The following is a 19574-nucleotide window of genomic DNA, read 5'->3' as shown; positions in this document are numbered from 1 at the left end:
CTTGCTGAACCCTATGCAAACACCTACCTGTTTGCTTCCACCTCAAGTTCAGGCCACCTCTAAGGGAAAGGCCTGTGGGTGGCTCTAGTACAGCCCTTCCTGCAGCTCTCTGTCCCTCAGACGCTGAGTTTGGGTGATGATCCCAATGCCTGCTTTGTGCCTTGGTTTTGCAGAAGGGACCATCTCCCAGTGACAAGTTAGGCACCTTCCTCCTTCATCCTTTCTCAGTGTACTTTAGCATTTCTTTCAGCTGCAATGTAGATTAGACAAGGTAAACTTTTTTTTTTTTTTTTGGGAGAGAGAGAGGGAGAGAGAGAGAGAATTTTAATATTTTATTTTTTAGTTTTTGGCGGACATAACATCTTTGTTTGTATGTGGTGCTGAGGATCGAACCCGGGTCGCACGCATGCCAGGCGAGCACGCTACCACTTGAGCCACATCCCCAGCCCAACAAGGTGAAGCTTGCATGACCTAAACCAAATGCCAGCTGGTTCCTCCTGGGTTTGGTAGAGACTGTGATTATTACTTGGGGCTGTTGATGTGAAACCATAAAGAAAGAGACACTGGATGTGTGACTCCCACCCCAGGGCTCTAGTCATCTGCACAGTCTTCAAAACCAACAGAAATTCTGCTGACTTAATGGAAAAAGTGAACCTATGACACAGAGCAATTTGGGGCTTGGGGAGCCCCTCTCTGTGACCCCAGGATTGATAAGGTATAGCAGCCTACAGAGAGTTGGCAAGCATGTGTCCATGTTGTGGAAGTGCTTGGGAGGAAGGACTCTTTTGACAATGTAGGAGGCTTTTCCAAGATAGGGACATCTGATTGTGATGAGCCACCCATGTGGTATCCATAGTGCTGTGAATTCAGCTTACCAAACGCTGCTCCCTCCTGCCCGGGCTAGCCACCTGGATTTCCAGGTGGACTTCTTTGAGGCCAGTAGTTCCTTACATCCAGACCATGAGTGCACTGATATTTTGGAAGAAACTTAAGAGTTCTACCAACTCTTTGTCAGCAAGCCCTGATCTCAGATGGAGGGGACATCAGTGATCAGCTTTAACCTAGGTACTGTTAATGTGGACCTTGTCCCCTTAACACCAAGAAGAGGCCAAGACTAGTTACTGTAAGGATTTGACATTTAAATTATCATGTTGCTGTAGTCACATTGAGGCAGCTAATCGTTAAGGAAGCTGGTGCCCATCTAGCTGTTTTCCAGATTTAAGGCAGTGTTTCTGACAGTTTCATCTGACAAAGAGAATTACTCACATATTTATTTTAAATGAAGGCAGTGTGGGAGATGAAGAGATAGAGCACAGGGTGTTTTTTTTTTTTTTTTTTTTTTTTTAGGGTGTTAGTGTTACACTCTATGATACTATCCTGGTGAATACATGACATTAAGTATTTATCAAAACCCATAGAACTGTATAATGTAGAGTGAAACCTGGTGTCAGTGGTGGACTTTAGTTAATAATTAGCAATATTGGTTCATCAGATGTAACGATGTAGCCGGGTGCAGTGGCACATTCCTGTAATCCCAGCTGCTTGGGAGGATGAGAGGCAGGAGGATCAGGGGTTCAAAGCCAGCCTCAGCCTCAGCAAGTTAGCGAGGCACTGTCTCTAAATAAAATAGTTTAAAAAGGGCTGGGGATGAGGCTCAGTGATTGAGTGCCCCTGGATTCAATCCCTGGTCAAAACGAAACAAAACAAAAAAAACAATATGCCACCCTAATGCAAAATGTTAAAGTAGTTCAGAAGTTGGAAGGGAAAAAATAAGGGAACTCTGTACTTTCTGTATAGTTTTTCTTAAAAAGGCTCTCAACCTAAAGTCTATATTTTCAAAAATTTCAGGGTTTGAACCCCACTAAAGACATCCTGTCTCTGTGAAGCCAGGGCCTGAGAGTATGTATTTTTCTCCATTCCCCCAGATGAGTCAGGTGTTTTCTAAGGTTTGAGACTTCCTGGATATCAGTCCGTCTCCTTTCACCGTCTATTTCATGCCAAGAAAGAGCTTAAAGGGGCTTTGTCTAGAGAGCTGTCTCCTGTGTGTTAGGATGTGTTTCATCTTTCACAGGGTGGACAAAAAGCTTCCTTCTTGTGCTAGAAATATTTGCTGCAATCCCACACTGACAGTTGAACCACAATAAAGAGAATTCAGGCAAGACTAAATTCCAGACACGGGACTGTCCAATTTCCAACACATGCAGCATTTATTCAGAAGGGCACCCAGGTACTCCCATTTTAAACAAGCATAGTCATGGACTATAATGAAAGTTTTACATTTTACATGTGTCTATTTATTTAAACAGGGTGAGAAGTATGCTATTGTTATCATCTTTGGCTCTCTGTGTGTTTAAGTATGTATGTTATTAGCACAATTATGGCTTTTTTAAAATTAAAATTCTTATGGCATTTAGGTAAGCTTAGCTTAAATGCTCTGGAAATTAGTGTTAGTTGGAATTTTGTGAGACTTACAGAAAGTCAAATGGCTTTTTTTCTTTTTTTTTTTTTTTTGGTACTAGGGATTAAACCTAGGGCCACTTAAACACTGAGCCATACCCCCAGCCCCCCCCACCACCTTTTTTTTTTTTTTTTTAGAGACAGGGTCTCACTAAGTTGCTTAGGCCTTGCTAAGTTGCTGAGGCTGGCTTTGAACTCATGATCCTCCTGCCTCAGCCTCCTGAGTCTCTGGAATTACAGACGTGCGCCACCATGGCATTATGCAGAAGTGTATCATTCTTGGTAGCATGTTTTACCACTCTGCAGAAAAATTCCCACTTGATCCATCACTCCTTTTCTGGGAGTTAGGTGAGAGCAAGACCCATGCAGTGATGAAATGGAGACTGTGTGCTAAAATTCAGGGTGACATGTGAACTATAGCAAGGCCATGTATAACTACTGAATCCACTTATAGCAAACAAAACAAAAGTCTCTCTCAGTCGAAGAATATGTCGAAGGAACTCACTCAGCCAGGTTCACATTGGCCCTGCTTGGGTAGAGGCATTGCTAACTTGGAACCTAGAGCTGACTCAAACAGCATGCAATGTCCCCACATAAATATTATGGGGACTTTAGCTTCCACTTGTTTTTCATAGTGTCCATAACTTCAGAAAAAAAATTAGGACCATCTGTCTTCCTTTTGGTTGTATTTGTTTTAAAAATACATATGTGCCTCGTCATTGAAATATTGCATCTACTCTAAAACATGAGACTCAAAAAGACCATAATAAGAAATGAATAGAAACACTTGCATTTTCACTGCCATGAACAATCCCCACAGAGACTGCTGCCCAAGCCCAGTGCTTCTTGTTGTTCAACATACATCTGCATTGCCTGGGAAACTTGTTGAGGTACAGAGTCTGGTTCAGAAAATCTGGGTTATGCCATTTCTAAAAAGCTGCCAGGTGATGCCGAAGGCATTCATGGCCCATCCTTTGAGTACCAAGTAGAGGCTGAGGCCCATGCTAGCTTTGTTGCAGACCTTCTTGGTGTGCCTTCTGTTCTCTCCCAAGCTTCTCTCCAGCTCCTAGATTTAGGGAATAGAAGTGACTAAATTCTGACTTGTTTCCTAGAGTGAGGCCTCCTTTGGGGGCCCCTGGGACCTTCTGACTCCTCCTTACCTCAGGCCTGCCCTTTCCCTCTGCTGCCTTTGTCCCCATGCCCTGCTGATGGCTCACTGGAGCTGAGCCCTTGTCTGATTAGCTTAGCTACGTCTGTTGGAGTGCTCCCTGGGGAGGCACGCTCTGCTCACTAGGACAAGTCAGAGTCGCCTACAGCCTTGCACCAGAGAGTTGAGCAGGGCTTTCCCAGCCTATCTGGCTCTCTTTGTAGCCAGGACTCAACGAGATTGAAGTGAAATGCAGGAAAAGGTGGTGCTGCTTGAGCTGTAACCATTTCTGATGGGCAGCTCGTGGCCATTAAAGAAACTGACCAGCTGTAACCTCTGCTTGCCTTCCTCATATCCTGTGATTCAAGACAAGGCAGCACATAGTATGGCCACAAGAGACTGCTCCGGCACTGAGCAAAAGAAACATGGGAAGGTGTGGCTAGAGACATAAATTGAACCTTGCTCCTAAAACAAGCAAAGTGATAGAAGCTTGGTCACATCCCGAAGAGCCAGGAGTCCTAGGTGCCGAAAGGTAGGAAATGGTGACAGGGCGGTCCAGCCCACACTCCCCTCTGCCTGTGCCCCAGTGGTTGTTGGAAGGGCTTCCCAAAAGGCCTGAGCGCCAAGGAAGTATGAGCTGGTGCTGGAAGAATTGGCCACTAAGGCACAGAAATAAAAGATGAGTCTTTCTTTGTTTCTTCCCTCCCTCCCTCCTTCTCTTTCTCCTCTCTCCTTCCCTCCCTCCCTCCCTCCCTCCCTTCCTTCCTTCCTTCCTTTCTGAAAAATAAGTGTTCTCCCCCACCCCTACTATGTGTGTCTTGACTGTGGTGTTGTTCAGTCTGGAGCCTTTAGAGTTTCAGTCCCATCACCACCAAGGGATCAAATGAGAAAAATACTTTGACCTTGGACTTTCTCCAGAGACTGCTGTTATTTTTTTATTTGTCATTTTTGTATCAGTTTGGGGTGACCCATAATCAAGAAGGAGCAACACCATGTCCTTCAAATGGGACTCACCTTTATTTAATTTTAAAACATACCAAGAATATTAGCATCACTGTGATATGTCTCTGTACTTGTCATGTGGAATAAGAAGGTTTGTTAAATGAAATATGCCACATTTGCCTCAGCATCCGTGCCTAAACACTCTTTGAGAACAAAGTGGCTTCCAAAGCAAAATTTTAAGTATTCGTCTAAATTTTCGCAAGGCAGTATTATAATTATCAGTGGAAAATTGGACCCATTTTTCCCAATCATATTTTTGCATTTCAGATGCTTTCTCTTCCTCCCTTAAGTCAAACGTAGCAGCTGCTTTTCTTTGGTAAAGGTCAGCATTCTTCAAAGGGATTTATGCAGCTTTGCTAGACTAGCTCCTTGGTTTATCCTTCTATGACCCAGAGTGAAGTTTATTCATTTGACTTCTAAGAGCCCCTGAACTAAAAGGATCCTTTTACAGGTTTGTGCAGCAACTCAATTTACATCCTAATAAACTCAGAGAATAAATGTCATGCCGTGTTGTAACCAAGCAGAGGGGCACCATGAGAGCTTATCCTGCTTGGGGATTTGGACGCTGGTGACATGGTGCAGCAGCCGGGGCTTTTTATCAGTCCACATCTCTTTTTTTTTTTTTTTCCTACCAGTGCAACAAAGTATGTGTTGATGTATGTGTTCATATATTTATGTTGATATTGGCAAGTAATATTACATACACACAATGGTTTTGATCCATTTTCCTTTACTATGTTCACATTTAAACCAGAAGTGTGTACAAAGAATATAGACAGCCTAACATGCCTTTGAAGAAAAGCAAACACCTAGATTGATTAGATTTTTCTCTTTGTATTTGTGTAGAGAGTTGTATTTTTTTTTTTTTTTTGTTTTGTCTTGTTTTTTTAAATGTCATGCTCTATTGGAAAGGCACTTGACTAGAACAAGTTGGTACACATTTCTTTCCCTTCCTGTCCCTTCTCACCTCCCCCAGTTCTTGACAGGTGATTTCTTTTGAGATTAGTGACAGGTTGCCTTACTTAGGCTGTGTTGAACTGTGAACTTTGGAAATGAGAAACCCCTTTCCCTCCTTCTAGAGGTGACTCGCACAGCCTGTTTCACTTGGTTCCACATTGTTGCATCATTACATTTAAAAAAGGGGAAGAGATTGATTTACTGAAACCTAGACTCAAAATCTGGTGTACTTGTTCTAACAGGCCCCCTTAGATTCCAGAACTTTTTTGTAGCAAGGTTTTATCAAGATTTTATCAAGAAAGTTCCTGTCATCAGCAAGTTGTCTTCGCAGGTCTCTATAGAGTCTTGGTGAGGTCTACCCTACAAGTCCAGTCACTTCTCAAAGGTCTGGGATGACCCAGAATTTAGAAGCCGTATGCTCTGAAAAATCTGTAGAAGGAAATATCGGCGAGAAGATGTTCACTAAAAATGGAGTATAAAGAGACAGGGATAGGACAGGTCAGTGTTCTCCTTGAAATAGAAGCCAGAGCCTATCACATCTCTGCTGAGTGCCTCTGACTTACAGGTTTCAGCCTCAACCGGCCGGACATCCAAGCTCTTCATGGCCAGGCCCCAGGCCCCATGCAGCCCAGGTCTCCTCTTTGTTTCCAGTGTTCCAGCAACAGCACCCTATTCACCCTTCCTTAACACACCCACCTCTTCCATTTCTCCCTGCTTTTGCACTTGTTATCCATGAGCCCAGATGGCTCCTCCTTTGATGGGCAAACTCCCCTGCCACGTTCAGTACCACCTTTCATAGCACTCCTCTGTGACATCCGTCATGCTCCTCAGAGCCTGTCATACATTCATTTGTTATGCCACTCTGCATGTGGTAGCAGAGTTATCTTAGTCCCTAGTAGATTTTGAGTGTCAGCAGGGCAGAAACTCAGTCTTTCATAACCACTCCCCAGCACAGAGACTGATAGTATCTTGGCATTAGAAAGGGGACATGGTTCATCACTGTGGTGTGATATAGGCACTTACAGCGGATGATGGAAACAGCAGGTAATAATTATGAAATAGTCCCCCATGTGCCAGGCCCCAGGCTATGTATACATGCATGTAACTCATCATAACCCTATGGATGAATCTGTAGTCTCACAGTTTACAGATGAGGAAACTGAAGCCCAGATTACACCACAGTGTGACCAAGTTGGGATTTGAATCCACCTTCCTGTGCTGTGATCTTGGCCACAGCTTTATTTTCTTTATCTGGACAATGGAGATTAATACACTTGATCAGATTCTTTTGAAGATTAAATGCCATAAGTTATGTGAAGTACTTAGCACAGTACCCAGTAAGTATCCAGTGTGGTTAGTTCTCATTAGCCATGATATGTACCGTGTCCCTCAGCTAGCAAGAGGCAGAGGACATATTTGAACCCTAGCTCTACCAAGAGTGTGTCATGTCCCTAACTCTGATGCTTATGGACCACCCAGGGGTGGCCTAGAAATGCAGGAAAAATTCTCAGATACTTTGTCCCTTTAGCAAAGTCAAGTATCCTGTTCTCTCCATCCAGACTCTGGGGAGCTTTGGAAGATGGAAGCAAAGAGCCCCCACCACCCATCACTGCAGAACTCAGGAGGATAACACAGAAATTGTTCAGTAGCTTGTCAGCCTAAGCAGGAACCCCATCAACAAACTTTAGATGTTACCATCTCCTCATTAGACTCTAGAACTAATTATTTATTTCCCCAAGGAGGAGGAGGTGTGACACTGGTGCTCTGGGATTCAGTCCAGGATCCACTGGTTCCTTTGCTTGTGACCTCAGGCAAGTCATATCATGTCCACCCAGTATGAGTGTCCTGGTAAGCTCTTAGAGATGGGTGAAACCATTGCTCCCTGTCTTCCTGATCCTTCGGGGACACAAGCCTCTTTGACACCTCTGGGCGTGCCCAGTGTTTCAGATGAACACAGCCATAACTGCTTCATCTGCAAATTATGCTTTGTTAAGGGATTAACTTTGTCCAGGCGGTCTGTTATAATGTTTTCAGTAGCCAATCCCAATACAAATTTAGGTCCAACAAAAACATGCATTTTTCACCAAGACTAGATGAGTCATTTAAAAGCATATATGAAGTTTTTTGTAAACCCAACTATTGTAATTGGTGGTTGCTAATTTAGAAATATTTTATTTTTTTATTGGCGCTCTATGGTTATCCATAGTTGGATTCATCCCGACAAACTCATACATGCATGAAATAATCCCCTCTTTTCCCTCCCATATCTCTTTCTCCTTCCTCTACTTTACTAGGCTTCCTTTCACTCACTTATTAATTTGAATTTGATTGGTTCTTTATGTAATCTTATCCTTCCCTCTCCGTTTCCTTTATAGAAACAAATATTTTAAATTGGGATTCTTGGAAGCGAGGTAGATTCTAAGGACAACTCCATCTCCGGTACTGTGCTCCCTCCTAGGGACATACAAAAGAACTCATTTTGAAGACTAGTATCTTAAAAATATGATTGAATAAATTATTATAAACAACTGGGTGAAGAGGTCAATTCCCCATTTCCTCACCCATCTGCCTCACTCCCAGGTGCCCATGGTGAATGAAATAGAATTGTTGCCAGATTAGTTGGATTCATCTCTGTGGCTTTTGTTCTTGGTGCATGTTTGAGAAGGCAGAGGATCCTGCTTTATCCTTGCCCTTACCCTCTCCTCTATCAGAAAAAGTCAGTTCCCAGCAGCATTCAGTCGCATCTCTCTGGGGCCCTCTCACCCTCGTAGGTCGTCATTTTCCGGCAAAACCACATTGTACCTGAGTATTACTGGGTGGGAGGCTGCAGCATGTGTTGATCTTTCATCTCTGTAATGCTTACCAGACTCTTCTCTCCGGCCTTAGCAACAAACCAGGAGGATGCTTGTGTGGGCCCTGAGTCCATGCCCAGGTGCATTTAATTGCCCAACCGTATGTGTTGTTTCACCAGCAATAAAAATCCAGCAGGGAACTGAATGCTAAAATTAGTTCAGTTGTCCTTTGACAAGATCTCCCCAGTCGAAAACTTTTTGTTTATGTAGCTGGTTGGGCAGTCTTTGCTAAAATCAAAATTAAACTATCTCATTTAGGGCTGGAGTTATAGCACAATGGTAAAGTGCTTGCCTAGCATGTGTGAGGTACTGGGTTCGATTCTCAGCACTGCATATAAATAAATATAAAATAAAAGTCCATTGACAACTAAAAAAATTTTTATATGTATGTGTGTGTGTGTGTGTGTGTGTATTTTTTAAACTGCCTCATTTAATGGTACACAAGATGGCATTTTGAAGAACTTCCACTGTATTCTCCTTGAAAGGATATTTAATATAAAAAGTGCAGCCCTTGTCAAGTTACTGCATTTGAGGGTAGGTGTTTTTTATCTCCTTATTGCTGGTTATGGGGTGGATGCATGTAGCCCACGGCTGTGCACTGAGTCACTAGTCACTACATCTGTTGTAAAGTTGGATGCATAGACAGACAGCTGGATAGATGGAGGGATGGGGATATAGTGGCAGATAAAAGGTTTCATTTGCCTTGCCATGTTTTAGATGTCAAGTTTACTAACATTTAAAAGGAGGAAGAACCTGAAATCAGTGTTCTTGCAGAAAGTTTTAGCTAGATTCTGACCTGTGGCTGTGTCTTCATGCTTCATTCATTTGTTCAACAAAAATGAGATTTAGTAAGTACTTAGAATGAGTGAGACATACAGGATATAGATTTGAACAAAAAAGAATAATTCCTGCCTTCAGGGAGCTTACTGTCCCTTGTGAGAGAAACATTAAAAAGCAATTATGCATGGGAAGATTAGATGAACTCTAGATAGGGCAAAGGGGGAAAGAGGAGGGAGGGGAAGGGAGGGGGCGTGGGGGTAGGAAAGACAGTGGAATGAAATGGACATCATTACCCTAAGTACATGTATGAAGACACGAATGGTGTGACTCTACTTTGTGTACAACCAGAGATATGAAAAATTGTGCTCTGTATGTGCACTATGAATTATAACATATTCTGCTGTCATATATAACCAATTAAAATTTTAAAAATGAAAAAAGCAATTATACAAGTTATGATTTAACTACTGTAATTTTAGTCATTTTTGCCTTTATTGAGATATAATTTATATACCATAAAATTAACCACTTTAAAAAATCTTTATTAGTGCTTATTAATTATTCAATATGCTAGGTTTTATTTGGAGTATTTCTTTACACATAGAAGCATAATTTTGCTGGGCATTGGTGGCATACACCTGTAATCCCAGCAGCTCAGGATGCTGAGGCAGGAGGATGGCAAGTTCAAAGCCAGTCTCAGCAATTTAGCAAGGTCCTAAGCAACTTAGGAAGACCCTGTCTTAAAATAAAAAATAAAAATGGCTGAGAACGTGGTTCAGTGATTAAGCTCCCCTGGGTTTAATCCGTGGTACCAAAAAAAAAAAAAAAAAAAAGAAGAAGAAGAAGAAAGAAAAAGAAAAGAAAAAAAGCACAATTTGATAAATTTTAAATTTTACTCCCCAGTACCTCCCCCATCCTTCTCTACCCTCTCTCCCTGATTCCTTTCTTTGTCCTACTGGTCTCCCTTATAAAAATTCATCACTTTTAAATGTGCAAAACAGTCATTTTTAGTATATGCAGAGAGCTTTTATCTTTTTAAGTTGATATAGTTGAGTGAAAAACTCACTGTATTCTGTTGTTTTGTCCACACAACCACAAACACTTTGTTGATTGACTCGTAGTTTTCATCATGCTGGTGTTGCATCATCTGATTGCTAATGTCCTTAAGGAAGGAAGAGAGGCCATCAGGTTGCCCAATTTGGAGATGATCTCTGGGAAGCAGCCCTGATGAAAGTTCCTTAGGCCAGTACTAGGAGCTGCTCATCACAGCAGCTACTCCAGGGAAGGCGTTCTCCTCTGCCCCTCACTTGGCGTAGCTAGTTCTCCACAGCGTCTCACAGTTCTGTTCTTCCAAGAACATATCCCAAGAGGGTCCCCAGTCAGAAGTGAGAGATATTCAGGGATCAGGAACCCTTAGGACCTACCCCATATAAGCTAAGCTGAAATGCCAAAGGCAGGAAAACCTCTATAATTTAGTTCATTTGATTCTGTGTCAAGAAATAATGACTCGGGGGGGGCTTTTGCTACATGTTATTGAACTTGAACTATAGTATGGTTGTGTTTTCAGGGATCTTACAAGGTGATCCAATGGGGCTATGCAGCGATAGGGATCTGAATTTGGTTTCTGGCTCTACCCAAATTTTGCTTTGCCTTCTGTTCTGTTCTAACATAACCAATCTCCTTTTGGAGCCTCTGGGGAGGAGCCAGGTAGATATGAGGTACAGCTGCTTTGGACCTGATCCAGTGGCTATGCTCTCAGGGAGTCGTCCGGTTGGTCGACAGTCAGCTATCTATTCAGAAAGTTCCAGGGGTCCTCCTTTCCCGACAACACTGATTTCATCAGAAGACAGATTTGGAGCATCACCAAGAGATCTGGCAAATTAGCACGAGAGTTATTCACATAGTTTTGTGACAACCCTTAAGATATCAGTATCAAAGACCATGACAACCATAGTAATGCCTGCCAGTTATAGGGATTTATACAGATTGCAGAGCACTTTGTATTCCTTACCTCAGTTATCCTCACACACTCCTTGTAAGATTCCCACATGTAACAAGCTATGATATTCCCAAGATCTAGAGAAGTGACTTGCCCATAATGATAAAGGGGGCTCTGCTAGCCCCACAATCCCCTTTCTTTCCTGCCTGCTTTCCCCACTGCACTGCTCTGGAATAGTTCTGCATACAATTTGCTAATGACTTGTCAGTTCCATTTACATTGCTTAGGTAAAACACCTGCTTGTGTAATTGCTGACATTAAAAAGTATGTCATGGATACATCTGACAGTTAATTTTATTCACTAGTTCCCTTCTGCTTCATAGATTCCTGTGAGTTTGGGTTAATTAAGCTGAGTATTTTTTTTTCCTCTAGCAAGCTGGTGATCCTCTGGGTTGAATCTGTGGCTGAGTTATCCTTGGGCTATGATTGGTGACAGAGCCTCAGGGAATCCTTAGTTCTTCCCCCATTGGAGCACGCAGGGCTTAGCCACGCAGGGCTTCTGGATATGAATAACAAGTCAGTGCGAATGCTTTTGACCATACACATGTATCATCCTCTTCTCCTTTTAAAAGGTATATGACCGATGGTGGACTTGGCCTCTACACCCGTCGCCTGAACCGGCTCCCTGATGGGATGGCTGTGGTGCGTGAGACCCTGCAACGAAATACCTCCCTGGGCCTTGGAGATGCTGACAGGTAAGCTCGCCCTGCTTGGGGTTGGCCAGATGCAGAGGGGACTCCAAAGTGGCCTGAGAAATGAGGGTCATGATGTTGGGAGAGTGGATTGGGGCCCCTTCGACTGGAAGAGAAGAAAGGAACCAGTACAGCAGGTGGAAAAGGCCTGCTGAGTTCTTGAGCCTGGCTTCTTTGTAGGGTGGTGCTTCTGGCAGGGAGAGCACAGGGAATTCAGGTGTGGGTAGATTTGTTGTTGTTTGGTCTGTTGCTACAGCATCCGTGTCAGTTCAGCTGGCCCTAGGGGACCTGCCTCACTTCCTCTCTCACTAGTGCGCTTTCTAGGTATTGCACCTTGCAATAAACAGCAGGTCCATGTGCAGAAGGGAAGCTTGGCCTCGGCCAATCAGGCTTTATCATGTCTCGGTTGCTTGGTAGTAGGAGGTGAGGCTTAAGAATGTGGGTATACACATTAAACTGCTGAACTCAGTAGTTGGCTTTATAGGGGTCTATCAGGCTTCATGGCACCACTGTCGGGGATGGGGAGCTTCAGACCACACTAAGTAGAGAAAGAGGATGACTGTGGTCTCCAGGGTTCTCCTCCTTACTCTGACACAAACTGATTCTACGACCTTGAGCAGCCTGTTAAGGGAAGGTGTTGAAGTGTATGATTTCCAAGATCCCTTCCAGCTCCAGTGTCCTGTATTTCTGGATCTCAGTACAGATTTCAAATACTGTTTAGTGATCTGACTGTTGAAGTATTTTCTGGCATACTTGACCTCTTTCTGCTTCTGGGTTGATGAAATGTAACATGGAATTTAGATAGGAATTTTTTGAAATGACTGCGCTTTTAGGTGTTCACCCTCAAGTGTCAGAAATCCAGAAAGTAGCACAAGTCAAGTCCCAGCCACTCTCCTAGAAGGACTTGCTTTTGACATAGAGCTGGGTGACTCCTGTGATCCTCTGGCTTCCGAGAAACAGGGTAATACACTGAAGAGACAGACACTAAAATCACACCCAGAAATGGAATTTGCTGCAGAGGAATCTTCACATTCTCTAGGGGGAAGGCCAGAAAGCTTGGGCTAGGGCAGAGAGCCCTGGATTAGTGGTCAGGAACTTGGGCTTCGGCCCACTCTCTACCACTGAATTGAAATGTCCTCCATAGAATCCCCCAGTATCCAGGGTGCTCATTTATATTTATATCAGGAATAACAGAAGCTCTCCACCAGATTTCTGGCTCAAGTCAGCTTTTTTTTTCACCCCCTGTAATTAATAAAAAAGTATTGGTTGGAAAATTTGGGAGAAACGTGAACCATTTGAAAATTGCTCCTTCTGTTTCTTAAACTCTCTGTAACTAAAATCTTTCTATTAAATATTATCGGGGGCGGGGTGAGGCGAACACATCAGGTGCTGCAGCACCCCCACTGGAGAGTTCACAACTTGCCAAATTATTTCACTTATTTGTGTTCTCCTGTGATCATGTAGTTTGTTAGTAAATCTATTAGCACAACTGCAGGCCTTACAAGGTACGTTTCCCCTTGTAGCAAGAGAAGAATGTGGGTTCGGCAGTTTAATTTAATGCTTCATTGCAGGGTTAATGGAATTATTATGGATCACAGCCAAGCTTTTTTCTACTTCTGATGATGGAGAATTGGGGGTGGGGTTGGAAAGATGGATAGCATTTGTTATGTTGTTTTAGTTTAGCCTGCATGATTAAACCAACAACAGTGTATTCTAGTCCTTCACAGATGAATGCTGAGGTGCGATCACACAAAACTGAATGGATAACCCGTTAAATATTAAATAAAGAACTCAAGTGGCTTTAAAAAAAATTAGGACTTAAGTTTAGTGCGGTGACACACACCTTTAATCCCAGCTTCTCATGAGGCTGAGGCAGGAGGATTACAAATTCAAGGCCAGCCTAGGCAACTTAGGGAGACCCTGTCTCAAAATAAAAAGTAAAAAGGCCTATATCTTTTTAGAGAACATATTTCCATTTACCAGGACAAGAACAGTATTACCCAAATTACAACATTTGGGGAACTATTTCAAGGGTACAGTACTTCTGGGTTCAATCCTCAGTACTACCAAAGAAAAAAGGATTTAGTAATTATTATAAATTTCTTACTATATCATATAATTTCTGGCTTTCAGGAAGGGAGATATTTTATATTATTCTAGAATGTGCTGAATTTTTAATCACCAGTTACTGTGAACAGACTATTGTGATGCTTCATCTGTGGCTAAGCTGAAATAGTAGTGGATTTGCCTATATAAAGTTATCCATGTAAATCTCTATGTCTGTATTCCAGAGAAGTGTTTCACAAGGTTGGGGAGGCTAATGTCAGTAATACAGGAAATCATATTAGGTGGTAGATAGGGAAATTTTCCTAATATTTATATTTTAATTTTTATATTTTAAATACTATCACATCAAACCATGATTTCACACATATTGCTTAAGGTAAGAATAATGTACAGGACTGGGATTGCAGCTAAGTGGTAGAGCACTTGCCTAGCATGTGTGAGATGCTGGGTTCGATCCTCAGCACCACATACAAACAAAGATGTTGTGTCCGCCGAAAACTAAAAAATAAATATTAAAATTCTCTCTCTCTCTCTCTCTCTCTCTCTCTCTGTCTCTCTCTCTCTGTCTCTCTTTAAAAAAAAAGTTAAAAAAATTAAAAAATAATGTAGGCATGAGACAACAACTCACTATGAAATATCAAGGAAAAATATCACAGATGGTGACTGTGCAAATGTTTCCAACTTAGTAATGCTGTTCTTGCCCTGTTCTGTAATTGGAAATATGTTCTCCAACAATTTAAATTAGACAAGTGACCAGAATTCTTCCTTTTTAACCTCTAGGAGGTTATATATAGAAAGGAACTCCAGTCTTTATGGATTTACACATAAGCAATAGGCCACATCATGTGTTCTCTAAAGGAAATAGGAAACGTTCTGACAGATTAGACCTGACCATATTTCAGCAAAGGGAAGACGAGCATGAGAAAGGCAGATCACCCTATGGATGAGAAGACCGCTGACCTCGGCAGTGGCTCAGGAGGACAGCAGCTATTCCCTAAGACTTTAAAGGACCATGACCTCCCAGAAAGACCTTAGCTATTTGCAACAGAATGTAGCTGCTGTGTCTTTAGGGTTATTAAAAGCAACTGATAAGAATGTGTACCTTTGGAGTCTAAAAGATAGAGACCATGTCAGTTTGTATCTTGTATGTCACCAGCTGGCTTTTGAGAAATTATAAATTAAGATAGTAAACTTGGAGTGCCAATTCTCCCCTTGATCTCCTCTCACTCTCCAGTTCTTTCCTGATATTGATCAGTGGCTACTTCCAGCCAACTAGAGCCAGTGGGCTGAGATGGGAGGATCAAAAGGGATGAATCAAGGTGGCATGTCACAGGCCCCAGATAGCAGACAAATGAAAGGTACTTTCAGAGGAAGAAGAAATGGGGCAAGCGGGGTAGAGAGACTGGGTTAATGGAGAGCAGGATGGTTGGTTGAACTTCCGCTAGTTCCTACACACCCTGCTGTCCCCTCAGAAGCTCTGGAACTCCAGGAGTTGGGGTGCTTTGACAGCTGAAAGCTCAGCTCTAGGGAGGTTTCCACTTGTGTGTCCCTTTCTTGGTCCCTCCAGAGCATCACTGTGCTTGGGAGCCTTCACCCACCTGCGCATTAGTGAGCAATGGGTGAAAGCATTTAGATCCCCCTCCTGAGTGGCACCCCAAGGTAACACACATGTCATCAGGAGCACCAGGAGAGCATAAGTCAGGCTCCCTCCATGTGTACCTTAGATCAGGAGGACTGGAATTCATTGGTCACCTTCTTCCAAGCTATCAGAACACTGATGTTAACTCCAATGACTAATTATTTGGGATACCAAAGCCATATTACTTCACAACTTCTGAACGCAAAATCGAATGTTTGTGGTGAAATGTTGTCCTGAGACTGTAACAAAATGAAAATCGCCCTCCAACATTGTGCCAGGAAACTGAGCAAAAGAGACAGCATTATTTTCCCCTTCATATTTCAAGTGTTTCCTGACCCTCTGATTATGAATATTTGAGGCACTGAGATTGCTCTTGCCATTACGGATCCGTAGTCTCCTCAGCCTACCTTTGGGCCCGGGCCTTGGCGCTCAGAGCTGTCCCAATTTCAGCTTGAATTGGGAGATCCACTCTCGGGCGAGTCCCACGGTATGAGGATGTAACTATGTGACTTGGTATTCAAGAAGTCTGCCAAACTGAGCCCTCTCTCCTCACCCAGAGTGTCACAAGAACTCCAAGAGCCCAGGCACTGCTTGCCTTTATAATTTGTATGGAACAAAGTGGTCCAGCTGATGCCAAACTGTGCATTCACAGATTCCAGCCAACCCAGAGGGAAGAGTTTAATCGAGGCCAGAGGACCCCAGTTAGCAGGCAGAAGTAGTGGGGACACTGGATGGAGGGACAGGTCTCCAAGCCAGTTATTTCTTAGGCATAGTCCCTTCTGAGATCCATAGAAGAAGAGGAGCAAAAATAGGAAGAGATTCTTCCTTTGCCCTCAATTCCAAACCTGTGATGGGCATAATAATCACCCCCAAATGTCTACGTCTCTGAATCTCCAGAACCTGTGGATAGGTTGTTACACAGCAGGGGGGAGGAAAGGTTGCTTATTGACTAACACAGAGATTGCTCTGGGTCAAATGGGCTCCGTGTGGTTACAAGATGCTTGAAAGAACAAAAGGAAGACAGAAGAGGAGGCTAGAGCAATGCCATGTGGCAGGGAGGTGACCTGCCATTGCCAGCCTTGGAGATGAGGAGGAAGACCACTGCCATAGGATGCAGGTGCCTCTGGAAGAGGGAAAGGCAGAGAGCAGATGCTCCCCTGGGGCCTCCAGAAATGAACAGAGCCTGCTGACACCATGACTCTAGAAACATGAAGTTATAGATTTGTAAGGTAGCGTTTTTAGCCACTCTGTTTATGGTAGTTTGCTACAACAGCAATAAAAAAAAAATCAGTTGAAAACTTTATCAGAAACTAGTAAAAACAGTAATAGTTGTGCTTTTCCTAATGGATTGCTAAGAACTGTGCCAATCACCTTACCAATATTAGGTCATTTATCCTGACCCTTTGAGAGGATGTGTTATCCTAGTTTTATAGACTTGAAGCGGTGGAGCGTAAACTTGCTCCAGGTTACACTAATGAGGATCTAAGCTGGGCTGCAAACCCAGGCCTGTTACCATCTCCTCCACCCCAATCCCCACCCGGTGCTCTACCAGCTAACCTCCTTTAGGGAGCTCTCCTTGTAGAGATTTTTTTTAATTCCTTAAGTAACTCCCACCCTTATCTCAGCACCATCTTTTTAAATGAGACTGTAGTCACTAAAAACTCTTGAAAAAATCCTTGAGGGATAGTGCAAAGCAATTTGCATTAAGAGAGAAGGAATATTTCCTGACTCGTCTCTCCCCATCCCAGACTTTTTGCACATGGACACTGCAGATGGGTTTGTTCTCACCCCTTTTCCATCAATGACCTCAGATCTCAAGGAAAAGGTCCTTTTGTACAGAAGTCTGGACCATCTCACTCCTTGCAAGTTTGAAGTAGGGATTCCTGTTTGCAAATTCTGACCAATTGCAATGCCGTGTTGTTAGTGGGGGAAGGAGTCCATAATTTCAAGATTCCAGACAAGGGCTGATGTTTCTCTTTAGTGACCTAGGAAATCCAGGGCCACCAGAATCTGTGAAGATTCTGCAGTCATCCCAAAATTTCTTTATCAGGCACAGTGGTCTGAAGGATGCTGATGCAAGAGGGTCACAAGTTCCAGGCCAGCCTGGGGAACTTAGTGAGACTCTGTTTCAAAATTTAAAAATTTTCTGGGTGTGGTGGTGCACACTTGTAATCCCATTTTCCAGAGGTTGAGGCAGGAGTATCACAAGTTTGAGATCAATCTCAGAAAGTTAATGAGACCCTAAGCAACTTAGTGAGACCCTGTGTCCAAAGGAAAAGGGCCAGGGGAAGGCGTGGGAATGTAGTTCACACCCAATACTAGAGGGGGGATAATGAAAATAAACAAAGTAAAAGTTTAATTTCTTAGTCCCACTAGCCACATTTAAAGTGCTTAGAAGCCCCAGCTGGCTAGTGGCTGACCCAGCTGGATGGCAAGACAGCACATTTCCATCATTACAGCAAGGTCTTCTGCATAGCACTGGTAACACGGTCTCAGATATATTGCAAAAGGCAGCTAAGGAGGAAGAGATGTGGGGTTTTCTGTAAGGACACCCTGGTTCCAGTTCTCTCTTATGCAAGTCATTTAACTTCCTGGGGTTTGATTTTTTTTTTTTTTTGGTCTCTAAAACAAGGATGGAATTCATACCTGTCTCCCAGAGAAAGTGTTTGTAAAGCATCAAAGAGAAAAGCTCTTCACTCTCCCTGTGAGCCACTCAGGGCAGTCTGGGCTCTACCTCTCTGCAACTTGCTTTTCTTTATTTAATTACTCATAACTAAGTTCTCTTCTTTCTGTAATAGTTTATAATAACTAGATGATAAAAGAACAGTTGTAATTTAAAGCAATATAGCATTAGGACCAGGGGGAACTGTAAGTTAGAATATAATGTGTAGAAAAGGAAGAAATAGAGAATACGTACACACTAACCATAAGGTTCTACGTGGTGGCATTTTTGAGGGGTAGTTCATCATTGAGCTCCCTAGTAGCCCAAGTGAAAATGGACCACATGAGCCTTTAAGCCGCCCTCCCTTTCAGATTTGTAACATACTATTTTATCTTTGGGTCAGTCACTTGATCTTGATAAATCACTCCTTCTCCCTCTTTCTCTCACTCCCATTCTCTTCTCATTTTCCTCGCCCTCTCCTTTTGAGTGCCTTGTTACTCTCCGTGACACCTGTTAGTGCCCAAGAGCATTTTCTCAGTCCTGCATTCAAGGGTTCTACCTGTTCTCATGGGACCGTGATGTTTATTCTGTTTCCTTTTCATCTCTCTTCCCCTTTCCTCTCCTGATTGTGGACAGGAGAAACAAAGGAGGAGAGATGGAAAGTCATTTTCATTTTAAAGCTCATAAAAGGCGGCTTAGAGGCAAACCTCTACTTCCATGGTAACAGGGTAGTAATTACGGCATTGGGCTTTCCCAAGGGCCACTTTCCTGCGGGTACTACTGGCTTCCTTTTAAGTGAGAGCTGCTTCTTGTAGAATCCGTGGGCAGGGGCCACCTGGGCTGAATGGAGGGTGGTGCTGACAGGAAGCAAACCATCTGCACTTCAAACCACAAAGGAATTCTCCAGAGGGTCAGGAAGAGAAGAGACAGAACAGCCTGCAGAGTCTCATTCCTTGTGCATGCACTGTTCTCAGGAAAGAAAGAAAGAACAGAGCAGTGTGGCAGGCCCGCGAGACTCTCCCACACCATGTTGCCCACATTCCTAACCTCATCCCCAGCTCTGTCACACCACATGTGACAGCACAGCCAGGTGGGAAGCAGAATCACAACTTCAAAGTCCATTTTCTGTAAATTGTGTGTTTTCAACAGTTATTTAAAGGTAATTTGTACTTAAAGTGTGGATGAAAAGATGTCTAGCTATATGAAAGCCGGAATGAGAGGCCAAACAGAGGAGCCAGAACAGAGAATGTTTCTCTGTGCTTATTCCCTCAGCAACCCACCACATAGGCCCCAAGCCCCTGCAGAAATGTGTCCTACAAC

General features: G+C 43.1%; 1 protein-coding gene across 2 annotated transcripts in view; it reads left to right on the top strand.

Annotated features, from left to right (window-relative positions):
- Nucleotides 1–19574, top strand: part of Nav2 (neuron navigator 2) — a 378669-nt gene that overhangs the window by 245895 nt on the left and 113200 nt on the right. The window contains exon 11 of one of the 2 annotated variants that reach the window (XM_027936586.3): nt 11767–11889. In XM_027936586.3, coding sequence (XP_027792387.2) covers nt 11767–11889 — 123 coding nt within the window. Of the gene's footprint in view, nt 1–11766; nt 11890–19574 lie in introns of those variants that run through there. The other variant, XM_071616336.1, reaches the window with a different exon arrangement.

Source organism: Marmota flaviventris, chromosome 9, assembly GCF_047511675.1.
Source record: "Marmota flaviventris isolate mMarFla1 chromosome 9, mMarFla1.hap1, whole genome shotgun sequence".
NCBI classification, from domain to species: Eukaryota; Metazoa; Chordata; class Mammalia; order Rodentia; family Sciuridae; genus Marmota; species Marmota flaviventris.
The sequence above is the reverse complement of the archived record's forward strand: the minus strand, read 5'-3'. Positions and strand labels throughout refer to the sequence as shown.